The sequence below is a fragment of the Fundulus heteroclitus genome, unplaced genomic scaffold (assembly GCF_011125445.2).
Source record: "Fundulus heteroclitus isolate FHET01 unplaced genomic scaffold, MU-UCD_Fhet_4.1 scaffold_45, whole genome shotgun sequence".
In the NCBI taxonomy this organism is placed as follows: domain Eukaryota; kingdom Metazoa; phylum Chordata; class Actinopteri; order Cyprinodontiformes; family Fundulidae; genus Fundulus; species Fundulus heteroclitus.
The window spans coordinates 230943-247583 of record NW_023396868.1 but is presented as its reverse complement, the minus strand read 5'-3'; the positions used below and the strand labels follow the sequence as shown (position 1 = coordinate 247583).

The 16641-nt window shown below is 39.9% G+C and overlaps 1 protein-coding gene across 1 annotated transcript in view; it reads left to right on the top strand.

Moving 5' to 3' along the window:
- Positions 1-16641, top strand: part of LOC105921789 (receptor-type tyrosine-protein phosphatase S) — a 368492-nt gene that overhangs the window by 244300 nt on the left and 107551 nt on the right. The window contains 2 exon segments of the mRNA XM_036131703.1: positions 9466-9563; positions 12651-12904. Of these exon segments, the coding sequence (XP_035987596.1) occupies positions 9466-9563; positions 12651-12904 (352 nt within the window).

Sequence of the window (16641 nt, the reverse complement as noted above, 5' to 3'; positions counted from 1 at the left end):
GACTTGTTGTTGATTTTTATATTAAATGAATTTCACTTTTACACAATATATTATGAATAACCTCATTGTTTTTAAGAAAGGTATGTGCAATTTCAACAAAACTTTTACTCAGTTTTTTTTTATTTCCTTTATATAACCAGATAAACCCCGTTGAGATCTGGATCTCATTTTCAAGGGGGACCTGGACAAAAATCTGCAAAACACTACAACCTGGTTACAAAAAAAAAAAACAATTACAGTTTTTATAGGTTGCTTTGACGCAGCAGTCAACTCAAAACCCACATTTTTCAAAACATTTAACGCAGAGGCCTAAACAGTGGCACCAATTGTCAAAATTAAACATTTTGTTTGCAAAAGGCTCCAACTCTGCCAAAACATTTCACATATGATCCAAAAGCACATTTTGCCCTCAAACAACACAACTTGCACACAAATGTATGAGCCCTTCCAATCATTCGTTACACATGGGGCAACAAAATACAAAACACCACACTCAATGTGAATCAGTGCAGCATTGCTGGTCATTGTAGCCAAAGACTGTACGCAGCTTACATGGCAGTGTCATTTGTAATCAAATTTGCCTTTTTGCAAAAAATGGATCCAGAAGCAAATATGTTGTGATGCAAATTTTATTGATTCTTCACTCTTTTTTTCCAGATAAACAAATGAAATATTCCAAAAAATGAAAGATTCCAACAGAAAATACTAGGGCTGTTTGTTCCTTCTAGTCCATTCTGTCCTGACGAATAGGCCACATGGCCTCATCTACGTCACATTACAGTTTTTATAGATTGCTTTGACACAGCAGTCAACTCAAAACCCACATTTTTCAAAACAGTTAACGTAGAGGTCTAAACAGTGGCACCAATGGTCAAAATTAAACATTTTGTTTGCAAAAGGCTCCAACTCTGCCAAAACATTTAAAATATGATCCAAAAGCACATTTTGCCCTCAAACAACACAACTTGCACGCAAATGTTTGAGCCCTTCCAATCATTCATTACACAAGGGGCAACAAAATGCAAAATACCTCACTCAATGTGAATCAGTGCAGCATTGCTGGTTCATTGTAGCCAAAGACTGTACGCAGCTTACATGTCAGTGTCATTTGTAAACAAATTTGCCTTTTTGCAAAAAAATAATCCAGAAGCAAATATGTTGTGATGCAAATTTTATTGATTCTTCATTCTTTTTTTCCAGATAAACAAATGAAATATTCCAAAAAATGAAAGATTCCAACAGAAAATACTAGGGCTGTTTGTTCCTTCTAGTCCATTCTGTCCTGATGAATAGGCCACCTGGGTTCATCTACGTCACATTCAATTTTTTCCCTTGCACCGAGGGAAAAATCTTCTTGCATGCCTGATCCATCCTTGACATGCCTCTGCATCTATATCTTGTGCAGCAGCAGGCATTGAGCAAGGGCATCTGCTCATAGGGGCGGTGATCATATACCTTCCATCTCCATGCACTGAAGAATTCCTCTATAGGAATAGATAGAGATGAATATACTGTATAGCAGCAATACTTGCTCTCCCATTGAAAAACTCTTACAATGGATGCAGCCGTGTTTCTATTGAGAACAGGTTGGACTATTTTTCCAGCACCTCTAAGTGAAAGTCCATGATTTATCACATGATCAATCATAGTTGCCTGAATTTCATCTGTAACTTCAGTCCTTCCAGCTACACTGCCACCTCGCACATGGATTCCTCTTCCTCATAATCTTCTTCCCCTGACCCATCTACCTCTTACTCTGCCTCTTATCTGCCTTAGACCATTCATGTCTGCAAAGAACACACAACATGGCACCTTTTACGTAAAACCTGCAAACTGACTGCAAATTGAAAAATTGTGTAAAGAAGTGTCAATCAGGTGCTTCAGTGATTTCATTCTGATCAAGAAGTTTCTAAGAACTTGGAACATATAGTTTCTGTTTTGCTACCACAGCTAAAGCAATGGAGTTTGGACTGCATGAATGACATCTGCGTTAACTGTTTTGCAAAAGGGCGGGGAAAATGTGTCAAACCAATGAGAATGGGTTAACTCATTTGCAAGAAGTGTCTTTTGCTCTGCTGAGATGGTGATGCTGAAAACTGAGAGGTTGCCAGTTTCTTCAAACAGGTCAAAGCAACCAATAAAAACTGTATTTTCCTTTGCACCTAGGGAAACATCTTCTTGCATGCCTGATCCATCCTTGACATGCCTCTGCATCTATATCATGGGCAGCAGCAGACATTGCATTGAGCAAGGGCATCTGCTCATAGGGGCAGTGATCATATACCTTCCATCTCCATGCACTGAAGAATTCCTCTATAGGAATAGATATAGATGTATATACTGCATAGCAGCAATACCTGCTGTCCCATCGAAAAACTCTTACCATGGATGCAACCTTGTTTCTATTGAGAAAGGTTTGGACTCTTTGTCCCGCCCCTCTAAGTGAAAGGCCATGTTTTACCACATGATCAATCATAGTTGCCTGAATTTCATCTGTAACTTCAGTCCTTCCAGCTACACGGCCACCTCACACATGGATTCCTCTTCCTCATAATCTTCTTCCCCTGACCCATCTACCTCTCACTCTGACTCACATCTGCCTTACGTAGACCATCCATGCTTGCAAAGAACAACACACAGCATGGCACCTTTTACATAAAGCCTGCAAACTGACTGCAAATTGAAATATTGTGTAAAGAAGTGTCAATCAGGTGCTTCAGTGATTTCATTCTGATCAAGAAGTTTCTAAGAGCTTGGAACATATAGTTTCTGTTTTGCTACCACAGCTAAAGCAATGGAGTTTGGACTGCATGAATGACATCTGCGTTAACTGTTTTGCAAAAGGGCGGGAAAATGAGTCAAACCAATGAAAATGGGTTAACTCATTTGCAAGAGGTGTCTTTTGCTCTGCAGAGATGGTGATGCTGAAAACTGAGAGGTTGCCAGTTTCTTCAAACAGGTCAAAGCAACCAATAAAAACTGTAATAAATATGCACAAATAAAAAACAATAAAAACAGTTAAACATTTACTTGTCCATTATGCATAAGAACTGATCACAGTGATTGTACAATGTTAAACAAAACATTTATTCACAGAACTTAAAAACACTGTCCTGCATGACAAAATACATCAAACATGTACAAATTAAGAAATGATTTAAAATCTATTTTCCACATCTGAAGCTCAGTGCTACCATCTGCTGATTAAAACACCGCGTCCCTCGTGGACAACATAGGAACTGCAGATTTTCAATTAAACGAAGTACATGATTTTTTCAATAATTGTTTTATCATTCTCTTCCTTTTATCTACTCTTTCTTTCACCTTTCCTTTTTTTCTTCTTGTTCTTCCTTTCCTCTCCTACTTTCCCATTGTAGTGTCCATATCATTTGAGATATTCCCCGCATGAATCATAATAAAACTATTCACATTCATAAATCAAGCGGAGCACTATGGCAAAAGCCGTACTGCTCCACTTGTGAAAGTCAAATCTGATGAGCTCTTTTTGGCATTGAGACAACAATTCTTATTGCCACCTTGACAGACAGGACACTGGAAAAAAAAAAATGGAACCGGTGGGCCGTATGTTTGACACCCCTGCCTTAGAAACTTCTTGATCAGAATGAAATCACTGAAGCACCTGATTGACACTTCTTTACACAATTTTTCAATTTGCAATCAGTTTGCAGGCTTTACGTAAAAGGTGCTGTGTTGTGCATTGTTCTTTGCAAGCATGGATGGTCTAAGGCAGATGAGAGTCAGAGTAAGAGATAGATGGGTCAGGGGAAGAAGATTATGAGGAAGAGGAATCCGTGGTGGCGGTGTAGCTGAAAGGGCTCAAGTTACAGATGAAATTCAGGCAACTATGATTGATCATGGCAGGACAAAGAGTCCAACCTGTTCTCAGTAGAAACACGGTTGCATCCATTGTAAGAGTTTTTCGACGGGAGAGCATTTATCGCTACCACGCCCGCTCTGCTGCTCCCCCTACCCTCTCCTACATGGCTCAGCGGCACCAGCCAATCAGCACGCAGGCTCAGCTTGGCCCGCCCACTCTGCTCCCAACACAAACATCCGCGGTGCTGTTCAAATGATCAGACCCGGCCGGGGTCCGTTCTTCGTACGTCGCTAACTCAGTTAGCAGGATTTCATTGTTGACGATTTGGCATGATCTTGCATCGTTTGGTTCTTCGAAAGACATCCTGCACTTGTTGTCATAGCAACATGTGTGCCAGCTTAAGCCTGCTCGAGAGCAGGCTTATTTCATGCAAACAAGATCAGGGGTCCGTTCTTCGTACGTCGCTAACTCAGTTAGCAGGATTTCATTGTTGACGATTTGGCATGATCTTGGATCGTTTGGTTCTTCGAAAGACATCCTGCACTTGTTGTCATAGCAACATGTGTGCCAGCTTAAGCCTGCTCTCGAGCAGGCTTATTTCATGCAAACAAGATCAGGGGTCCGTTCTTCGTACGTCGCTAACTCAGTTAGCAGGATTTCATTGTTGACGATTTGGCATGATCTTGGATCGTTTGGTTCTTCGAAAGACATCCTGCACTTGTTGTCATAGCAACATGTGCGCCAGCTTAAGCCTGCTCCAGAGCAGGCTTATTTCATGTAAACAAGATTAGATCACGGCTGTATAAGCGGAGGAGATAGGGAAGTCTGCCGTAGCCATGTCCATTTTTACGACTGCAACCTGTTGCGGAAGGTGCAAGAATAATTTGCTGAGTTTTTCGAATTAATTGCGTATTGCGCAATAGACAGGATCCTTTAGCGCAGCGCGACAGTGTAATTGTAGAGAGATTTTCTTGGTGGCTGTTATAAACAGGTGGCTGTTATAAACAGCACATCATTTAACAGTGGCTTTTAAAGAGGAAAATGTGATGTTGGAGCCATAAATCTAAAATATTGAAGTTATTTGTATGATAGTTTGCTTTTTATTTTTATCATACTCTGTAAGAAGATTTGTTCGGGCCTTTTTATTGTGAAGTTTAGTTTACTTTGAAAGGCTTGCTTCCTGTCGAGCCATATATTGTATTAGAAAAAAACTATGGATGGATTATCTAGACACGGAGCAATACAGTTTTACCGTGTAAACAGTGGATGACTTGGAAAAGGAAGATTTTCATTTTTTATGGATAAAGATTTTTTTTTGTTAAAATTCCCAGTTTGCACATGTCCTTTACTTCCCGTCTCTAAGGAATGACGCTGAAATTTGGATCTCGACATAACAAGTGCCTTTTTAAAATAAAGTGTAATAATTAAAGGCTACCATTTTGTAGAATATTCTTGTATTTCACTTTTACTTGTCCCCATGTTCTAGTGGGTCCCGTGGAGGCTCTGATATAAAAGAACAAATAATATCAAATTATTAAAATGCAATGCTGTAGAATGTGATAAAAACATCTACCATGGACAGTATTTATGCATTAATTTGTCTGCTGCTTTTTGCCGGCCCTCTCTCCTGGCTTTAACAGATTTTGAGGTGTTTTAATTAATGACTCAAATTCGGCATAACCTTCCATTAAAAGCTCTTGTTCTGCTTGGGAGAAAAACTGTGGGCGTTCTTTGCTGAACAGCCAATGGCAGCGTTGCTGATCATTGTTTCTACTATCGATACATTTCCCCTTTAAAACAAATGCATGAACGCGCAGTTGTCTCAGATAACTCAATCCAGTGATACTAATCATAAACAACAGGTGTGTTTGAAGAACCCAATTAGCCGGATCATGATTAGCCAGATGAAATCATCTTGGATGTCTCATTTGATCTTGGATGTTTTAAGCAACGTACGAAGAACGGACCCTAGATCACAGCTTTATAAGCGGAGGAGATAGGGAAGTCTGCCGTATCCATGTCCATTTTTGCGACAGCAACCTGTTGCTGAAGGTGCAAGAATAATTTGCAGATTTTTTCGAATTAATCGCGTATTGCGCAATAGAGAGGATCCTTTAGCGCGGCGCGACAGTGTAATTGTAGAGAGATTTCTCTTGGTGGCTGTTATAAACAGACACATCATCTAACAGTGGCTTTCAAAGAGGAAAAAGTTGTGTTAGAGCCATAAATCTAAAATATTTAAGTTATTTGTATGATAGTTTGCTTTTTATTTTTATCATATTCAGTTAGATTTGTTCAGGCCATTTTATTGTGAAGTTTAGTTTTACTTTGAAAGGCTTGCTTCCTGTCGAGCCGTATATTGTATTAGAAAAAACTATGGATGGATTATCTAGACACGGAGCAATACAGTTTTACCGTGTAAACTGTGGATGACTTGGAAAAGGAAGATTTTCATTTTTTATGGATAAAGATTTTTTTTGTTAAAATTCCCAGTTTGCACATATCCTTTACTTCCCGTCTCTAAGGAATGACACTGAAATTTGGATCTCTTGACATAAGAAGCGGCTTTTTAAAATAAAGTATAATAATTAAAGGCTACCATTTTGTAGAATATTCTTGTATTTCACTTTTACTTGTCCCCATGTTCTAGTGGGTCCCGTGGAGTCTCTGACATAAAAGAACAAAGTAAATATGAGATTATTAAAATGCAAAAATTCATACTGTAGGAAGTAATAGAAACATCTACCATGGACAGTATTTACGCATTAATTTGTCTGCTGCTTTTTGCCAGCCCTCTCTCCTGGCTTTAACAGATTTTGAGGTGTTTTAATTAATGACTCAAATTCGGCATAACCTTCCAAGCTCTTGTTCTGCTTGAGAGAAAAACTGTGGGCGTTCTTTGGCCATGCTAAACAGCCAATAGCAGCATTGCTGATCAATGTTTCTACTATCGATACATTTCCCCTTTTAAACAAACGCATGAACATGCAGTTGTCTCAGATAACTCAATCCAGCCATACTAATCATAAACAACAGGTGTGTTCGAAGAACCCAATTAGCCGGATCATGATTAGCCGGATGAAATCATCTTGAATGTCTCATTTGATCTCGGATGTTTTAAGCAACGTACGAAGAACGGACCCCCGGAGAAAGAGAGGGACTGCACGAGCGGAAAAAAACATGAACAGGGAAAGAAGTGCCATTTGGCTAAAATTTAATACCGTAAATTAAATCAGGCTGTATGGTTTGTAAAAAGCCGGTTAAATTCAGTGTTAACATAACAAATTTATATAAGCACGGGAAAAACTATGAGCAAGAAAACTTCGAGCAACAAACAGAGAGAGGAGACGAAACTTCTCTGATTGCCCCGACAGACCCACAGACTGACGTCACTGACTGAGGCGATTCAGTCCTCCAGCGAACCTCCAGGTAGATCAGATTGGTCTTCAGCAGGAGTTCATGTTAACTTTCAAAGTAGATATTATCTATCATATGTTACTGGAGCCCATACATAACATGTAATTAAGACCTTGAAAGAACCCAGTACATATATCCTATTAAAAAGTGTTATTTAAGATAAAATAACATTTACTAATCCTTTATTTTTCCCACGACAGGGAAATTTATAGGATTAAAGCAACAGGCAGGTGCACACAACACAGACAAAATTACATAAGGATTGAAAGATATAAGAGGTTGATTTGGAAAAAAACACTATGAACATAAGATTATTATTATTATTATTGTTTAATTGTAATAGTAAAATAAAAATCACAAAACCCGGAAGGTCAACAGTTTCATGATACATCAAGCTTAGGGACTGGCTAATATACAGCAGGTCAAAAAAGGCCATATTTTGGCTGCAGTGCTGCTGTTTTCTGATGAAGAAAAGATTAACCAGTGCACTAAATTCAATAGATTGGTTTAAAATATCCAATATAAAATACAGAGATTTCCAGGGCATGAAGTACACAGTTAAGTTGACTTTTTTTAGTGTGTGTGTGTGTGTGCACGCGCGTATGTGTGTGTTGGCGGCAGGTGTAGAGAGGGGGGCCCAAAAAGACTGCGTTGTCCCGGGCCCTAGCAAAGCTGTCAGCTGGCCTGATCGCTACTATACAGTATATACATCTCTATCTATTCCTATATAGGAATTCTTCAGTGCATGGAGATGGAAGGTATATGACCACTGCCCCTACGAGCAGATGCCCTTGTTCAATGCAATGACTGCTGCTGCCCAAGATGTAGATGCAGAGGCATGTCAAGAATGGATCAGGCATGCAAGAAGATTTTTCCCTAGGTGCATCACAAGGGAAAATATTGAGTGTGATGAAGATAAGGCCATGTGGCCTATTCGTCAAGAGAGAACAGACTAGAAGAGACAGACGGCTCTATCTTCTGTTGGAATATTTCATTTGTACCCACAATCTGAAAAAAAAAAAGAATGAACAATCAATAAAATGTGGATCACAGCATATCTGATTCTGGGTCCATTTGTTGCAAGAAGGCAAATCTGGCTACAAATGACACTGACATGTAAGCTGCGTACAGTCTTTGGCTACAATGACCCTGCAATGCTGCACTGATTTACACTGAGTGTGGTATTTTGTATTTTGTTGCCCCTTGTGTAATGAATGATTGGAAGGGCTCAAACATTTGTGTGCAAGTTATGTTGTTTGAGGGCAAAGTTTGCGTTTGGTTCATATTTTAAATGTTTTGGCCGAGTTGAAGCCTTTTGCAAACAAAATGTGTAATTTTAACCGTTGTTGCCATTGTTTAGGCCTCTGCGTTAACTGTTTTTGAAAAATGTGGGTTTTGAGTTGACTGCTGCGTCAAAGCAATCAATAAAAACTGTAATTTCAATTTTAGGACTTATATAGGATTTTAGGCCATAGAATACGAGGACAATAGATATTAAGTAAAATATATAAGTAATAAATTTACAGCAGGACAGTCCTATTTTCACATTTAAACACGGTCTCATCAGCACATAGGACAAAAGAATATTATTTAGAAAGCACTTTAAAAAGAGCAAAACATGAGATACAAACACAATAAAATGCCATGAAATATCAAGTAAACTGTTAGTAAAGTAAAAGTCAAATTTCTTATGTTGAAATAATCGTTCATGAAATGTATTTACAATATCTGAAACCTGCTTTGAATCTGAGACTATGTCCAAAAGTAGCATGTCAGAGATGGAGCTAGAGCTGAAGGGTGATGTTAAAATTCTGACAAGATGGTGGCATAAAAGCAATACAATGTTTAACTTGATCCAGAATTGGAAAGAAAATCAGTGCACATAAATGAGATCAATATTAAAATGATCTCACATTTCTTCCTGTCACAAGACGAGCTGTTTCCTTTTGTACATCTTAGAGATGACTGAACATCATCAAGATAAGTATTGCTGTATTGTAAAAAAGATATGATTAGGACAAGAATTTACAGTCTCAAAATGTGATTTATGCAATGGTTCTCAAGTAGCATCTCAGTAAATAAAAGTTGTCCTAAGTACAACCATCATGTTTTAGGTTACAAAAAAAAAAGAATCAAGAACAAGAAAATGTATACAGTGGCTGAGCATGTGGTGCAATAAATGTTTTAAAATTACTCTCATCTTTCCTCAGACTTGCTCAAAAACTTTGGTGTGAAGGCTGTAATGAAAACCTCTGTTCTGCTGACTTGGGAAATGCCAGAAATATACAAATCTCAAATTCATCTCAAGGTAAGATGAACAGGTTCAAACCAACAACATTACAAGTGATAATTTTATAAACAACTATTAATCTCTAGTCATTTATTTTGCAGTTGTGGACAGTTTAATATTTCAAAATTTTAAAACTGTAAGATATCAATTTATGTGTTGCTCAATTAATAAATATAATCACCCCAAATGTTACTATTTATTCAAATAATTAACATGTCTGTATTTGACTTCAAATCCAATATATGTATGATCTGTAAACATTTTATTTATAATATTAAAATATTTCACAAAAGGAAATTTTCTGGAATAGATTAAGAATGTAAACAGAGAAGGAAGGAGCAGTGATGAAACAGAAAAATACATAATCTTTTAGTACAATAAAACAGACCACATTCATCCAGGCTCATCTGTGATGTCATCGTGGATGCTTCTGCAATGTGTGATTGTGAACGACCTCTGTTCATACCGCTAATCTGATGCAAATCCAAAGGTGGTCCGTCCGCCCTGAAACATTGAGTCTGTATTTCACACTGTCAAAGGCATGACCTTTGCAGGACGTTCTCAGGACGGGCAGTAGCAATAGGTCTGGACGGTTTCATGATGGCGGAATGATGGATTGAAGCTGTAACTAACTGCTTACAACAAACTCAAAACCATTAAAAAGGATTTTAAGGATTTATAGACAGATGACTACACAGTAAGAGTGAAACGTCTAGTTTAGTGTCAACCATTTCTAGTCATAAACGATCCTTTCATGACTTCAGTGTCAGTGTAGCTCCATCAAATCAAAAGTTCAGTAATAGAGTTTTTTTATCTGGTCTAGTCATAATCATTTTCGATTGATGAAACTAGCTTATTTTTTTGCCCATCACTTGTCCCATTTAAAACATGTATTCATGCAGTGTTGTAAGAAAATGTACTTATTCTAGTTGGCCAATGAAGATCAGGGGGGCTGTTTTTGACTAAATTCTGCTTGACTAAAATCATTTAGCTAAATTCAAAGGTCTTCAGAATTAAATACATACAACGGATGCATTTGCTTTGATTCTACTTGACAATCTTATACAGATAGTTTAACTTTTCATCCATAGAGAAAAACTGTAACTAACACAGTTCATCTAGAAATTCAGTGCAAGCTATTTAAAGTTTCATATACACTAGCACTATATAGAAGTATGCAGCATGTAGTTCTAATAATATAGTGTTAATGCCTGCCTAAATTTATAGGATATACTATACTGTAATGTGTCTGGGCTCTCCCTTAGAGATGGGGTGAGGAGCTCAGTCATCCGGGGAGGACTCAGAGTAGAGCCGCTGCTCCTCCACGTCGTGAGGAGCCAGTTGAGGTGGCTTGGGCATCTGGTTAGGATGCCTCTTGGACACCTACCTGGTGAGGTGTTCCGGGCACATCCCACCGGGAGGAGGCCCAGGGGAAGACCCAGGACACGCTGGAGGGACTATGTCTCTTGGCTGGCCTGGGAACGCCTTAGGATTCCCCCGGAGGAGCTGGCCCAAGTGGCTGGGGTGAGGGACGTCTGGGCCTCCCTACTGAAGCTGCTACCCCCGCGACCCGACCCCGGAAAAGCGGAAGACGACGGATGGACGGACTATATAAAATACTTAATACTATCAACCAATAAGCGACTTGCACTTTGCATTTGTGCATGTGCAAGTCATACGAGTTCAAAAATTGTCGCTACCAAACAAACCCTGCTGTTACTGTAATTTGTGTGGAGAGCAGGTAGGAGATAATAAGGCTCCTACCTGCTCTCCACAGGTAAGAGCCTTAAAAAAAGACCAACGCCAGCGAGTCTTATTAAGATAAGGCTCGCTGGCGTTGGTTTTAACACTTTAAGCCTTATTATACTTATTATACGTAGTACAATGACCAGTGCACGTTGTGCCATGTGCAGTTGCTCTATTATGGACTTTATAGGCTTGGTCAGTGGCGGAAAAAACATGATTGCAAGGCTCCACCGAGTTCACCCAAAGACGGAAAACCTCCATTCATTCTTCACAATTTTCTGATAGAAAAAAATTATCCAGACGTATGTAAAAAGTGGACTAAAATTGCAAGTTTTTGCACACATTTGTGTCTAATCATCATCATTATGTAGGCTATCTAATCTTGAAACCGAGGAGGCTGTCATGCTCAAGGTTGCTGCGCTGTAATTAATAGCCGACAGAGGAAGAGAGCAGAGAGACAGAACATAGAATCAGCCTGACAGAAATTTTATTTAGCTCACTGTCACTATTTAAATAATTCAAATGTGTACAGGAATAATGGAGAGAAGTTGATAAATATAATAGATAAACGCTCTGTGTCTAAATAGCAGCACCATATGCCGTAATATCGCTTCACTCGCGTTAATGAGGCCAAAACAACACTTTATTCAGGGTAATTGGATTTTAGCGGATGACAGAAATGTAATGAAGTTTACAGTAACACATCATATTACTTTGACCATTACAATGACACATTCCTCTTTATCATCGCAGTAGGGTGCGCCATACAAAAGCATTTTATCATGGTCTGATGGTACATGCTGTCAGCACATATCCCCGTACCCCGGGGTATCTCGAGTCTGTCAACCTGTACAAAGGTGCTTCAGAGGTGCGTTGGGTCATGAGACGGCTGCGGTGAACCAGTCCCCCTTACCCCTCAGAAAGAAAAGACCTATCTCTCCTCACCACTGTGTCATTCTGTTTCTCATCCCCCCATCTCTTAACTTGCTTTTTTTCTGTCCTCGTGTGGCTCATACCCACAACCAAATCAGTGCTTTAAGCACTTACTAAGCTTAACTTTAGTGTCCCAGCTTCAGACAGAGACAGTGTCCCTGCAGAGGACAGACAATGTCACATCATAGAGAATCATAGTTCTCTCCATTGCTTTACACAATCTTTGAATGTTGTTTGGTAGCCAAGAAAATAACTTACTCATATGCACCAGGCAACTTGAAATCTGCAACTCGCTAATTGTTAAAGGCAGCCATGTCAGATACACTTTTCCCATTAAAGATAGTTTCCATGCAAGACATATGACAGTTTAATACATTTCTGAGCTGGAAATTTATTAAATTATAATGATAATATTCTTCCTTCCAGATTCTGTACAACCACCAAAATGTGGAGGTTCAAGCTCACTTGAAAAGAAAGCTGATCACAAAACTACAGCCAGATACAGATTACTCTTTCATGTTGATGAGTCATGGGAATGGTGCTGGTGGTCTCCAGCAGCAGCTTTCCATCCGAACAGCTCCTGACTTGCTGTTAATGAAACCAACTCAATATCAGGCCACTGTGGATGAAGACAAGGTGACTATTATTCTGCCTGAGGTCCCGGCTGAAGCCCATGTAAAGTAAGTGCTATTTATGTTGAAAAAATGCTTTTCCTATTTTGCTGTTGTCAAGTTTGTAGGTGTGAACCCGAATCCAGCCAACACAGAGTACTTTTTAAAAGGTTTATTGAGACGTAGAATACTGGAAGACGAGGCTGGCAGGCATGAAGGCTGGGGAACAAGTGAGCAGAGTTGGGACTGACTAGTGGCAGGTGGAACTGGTCTGGGCTGATGACTGGTGACTAGGAATGGACTGAGCTCATAGGATGGTGTCAGATGGCAAAAGGATGAGGGGTGTGGAACAAATTAGTCCAAAATGTCCAAGACTATGACAGCTTTAGTTGTGCTGTTATTTTGCCACTGCAACACAATCACATGGTTATTCTTTGCTGTAAAATCACTGTTATATAGCTTTTTTTAGATTATATTCCCAATAATATATATTTTTAATCACAAAATAAAAGATTTGGAATAAAGTGATTCTGGTATTTGTCATGTTTTGTACAACTTTGAAGATGGATTCTTTTTTTATTGTGAATAAACAACAAATAATATAAACAGAACACTTCACTGCATAACTGTTTACCCACCTTTAAATCAGTACTTTGTAGAGTCAACTTTTACTGCAGTTCCAGCTGCAAGTTACCTTGGATCACTTTCTATGAGCTCTCCACATCTTTCCCATGGGAGTTTTGCCCGTTCCTCAATGTCATAACATGCTCCAGCTCCTCCTTTTTGGAGGTTGTTGTTTTCTTTTGTGAACAGCAATCTTCAAGTCTAACTACAGATCCTCAATTAGATTGATGTCTAGACGTTGACTAGGCCATTTTAACACATGTTTCTCTTAAACCACTGGAGTGTTGCTTTAGCAGGATGCTTTGGGTCATTGGCCTGCTTAAAGGTGAACCTCCATCCCAGTTTCTAATCACAGGCACACCAATACTGGTTCTGCTCAAGAACATCCCTGTATTTAGTACTATCTATCTTTTCCTTGACTCAGCCCGGTTTCCCTGTCCCTGCTGTTAAAAGACATCCCCCCACAGCATGATGCTACCACCACCATGTTTTACTGTGGACATTGCGCTATTGAGGTGAAGGAACACGCTGGGTTTGTGAAAGACATAGCTTTGTCCAAAGTGGTCAAAAAGTTTGATTTTGACCAGAGCAGCTTCCTCCATACATTTTGGGAGTTAATAATTAAAGTTTGGGAGCAGAGCCACACTTCATCCATACTTCTAATTACCCAGCAGATCCAATCCCATGGGAAGATCCAATCCCATTGCTACTCTCAACAACTGGTGGGCAACAAACAACTGTGAGGGAGACACAAAACTGCAAACACTAAAACCTGTTGACTGTCTTTTTCAACGCACTTATCTGCCAAGAAAGTTCTCCCAGATAACTGTTAGTAGATTTTAACAGGTTTGGCATACCAACTCATCTACCTTCCTTGGAGCAATATGTCAAAACTCCCACTGGAATGAACAATAAACTGGACTAATACTTTGGAAGCATCTCAAATGCATATATGTCTAAGCCATGCCCACTACTTGGCTGTTCAGATCCTAATGTGATTATGTTACTACACAAATACAGATCACAACTAAAAACTAGTGAACCTATGAAAAAAAACAATGTCTGGAACCAAGAAGCAGCTGAAACAAGAGGCTGCTGTGATATGTGACTGGGACTTGTTTTTCAGTCAACACCTGAATGATCTACATCCCTTAACAGATGTTTCAACCCTCTACATTTTGTCCCTTCTGATAAAACTATAACCATCTAACAATACAAATGTATTATAAAAGGACATGAAAGTGTTAAGAACGGAACAGAAGGACCCAGTCAAACAGTGGGGAACAATGTTTATTGAAAACTGAAACAGGGCAGACTGCGTCCGCATCAGCGACAGGAAGCTCTGGAGACAAAAACAGCAGGTTAGTGACCACGTCCTGTGTGAGGCGATTGTTCACAAACGTGACAGTCACTAACCTCTGTTTCAATGTTCGGTCCCGATCCATTGATTTTGATGAGCCCAGCCGGCTGGCTGTTAATGCTGTGCTACAGAGACAACTCTCGGCGTCCCAGACGCTGGCGCGTCGGTGGTAGCAGGACAGAACGGAGCGCCCAAGCCGTAAGGCGATCGGAGAGCGGGATAACAAAAGGGATAATCCAAAGGCGGTGTCAAGAGGAGATCCAAGGTCAGAACCAGGTAGACAGAAATCCGGGAAGGCGCCAGAGGAAGATCCAAGTCGGGGTCAGGTCAACAGTTCCAGGTACCGGTACACGATCATGCAAACAGGGTGTAGAAATCTCGAGGTGTAAACGGGCTTGACCCGGGACACATCAAACATGGGATGAATCTTCATGGTGTGAGGGAGCTGGAGGTGGACGGCCACTGGGTTCACCACCTTAGAAATAGGGAAAGGCCCGATGAAGCGAGGCGCTAGCTTCTTACTGTCAACCTTCAATGGCAGGTCCTTTGTTGAGAGCCAAACCTTCTGTCCAACTTGGTAATCGGGTGCCAGAATCCTCCGGCGATGAGCGTTTCTGGTTTGGCTCTCTGACATCCGAATCATCGTTCTCTTGGCCTTACTCCAGGCTCGCCGGCACCTAAGGGCAGATAATCGTGCTGAAGGAACCTTAGAATCCCTTTCCTGGATGGTAAAAACTGGTGGTTGAAAACCATGAACAATATAGAATGGAGAGAGACCAGTGGTGCTAGATGAATTAATGGCATGTTCTATCGATGGTAGATTGTGTGTCCATTTAGTGGGATCAGACTCACATATGATGCGCAGCTTTGTCTCAACCTCCTGGTTTGCCCTTTCAGCCTGACCATCAGTCTGTGGATGAAAACCCGACGATAGGCTAACAGAGATCCCCAGCATAGCACAAAACATCCCTTCCAATATTGAGCCAAAAACTGGGAACCCCTGTCTGACACTATATCAGTCGGGAGTCCATGCAACCGGAAAACCTCCCTGGCCAGAATGTTTCCCATCTCCTTGGCAGTGGGAAGTTTGGGCAACGGAACAAGATGGACCATCTTGGAGAAGCGATCGATAATTGTGAGGATGACTGAGTTACCTTCTAGTCTAAGGCTCAATAGTCCAGCCTTAGACTAGTTTTTCAGCATCACCCCTGGACAGAATGTTTCTAATTTTGGCTATATTCCTGAAGTGAAAAAAGGAAACTCTGGAAACCTGTTTAATATGGGATTTAAATGACATGTCTTGGTCGAAAACAACACCAGGATTTTTTACTTTATTACCAGTGGCCAAGTTAATGCCATCCAGATTAAGTGAATAATTAAGAAATTAATTTTTTGAGGACTCTGGTCCAAAGATTACAACTTGTCAGAATTTAAGTGCAGGAAATTTAAAGTCATCCAGCCTTTGATGTCATCAAGACATGACTGTAGTTGAAGTAATTGATTGGGTTCATCAGGATTTATGGATAAATATAGCTCAGTGTCATCAGCATAACTGTGGAAATTAATCCCATGCTGTCTGATAATTTTGCCAATTGGAAGCATTAATATAGTAAAGAGAATTGGTCGAAGGAGTGAACCCTGTGGTACTCCACAGGTGACCCTAGACTTTGAGGAAGATTTATTATTAACATGAACAAACTGGAATCTGTCCGACAGATAAGATTTAAACCAGCCTAATGCTTTCCCCTTAATCCCTACAGTATGCTCAAGTCTTTGTAGGAGAATATTTTGATCAACTGTGTCAAATGCAGCACTGAGATCT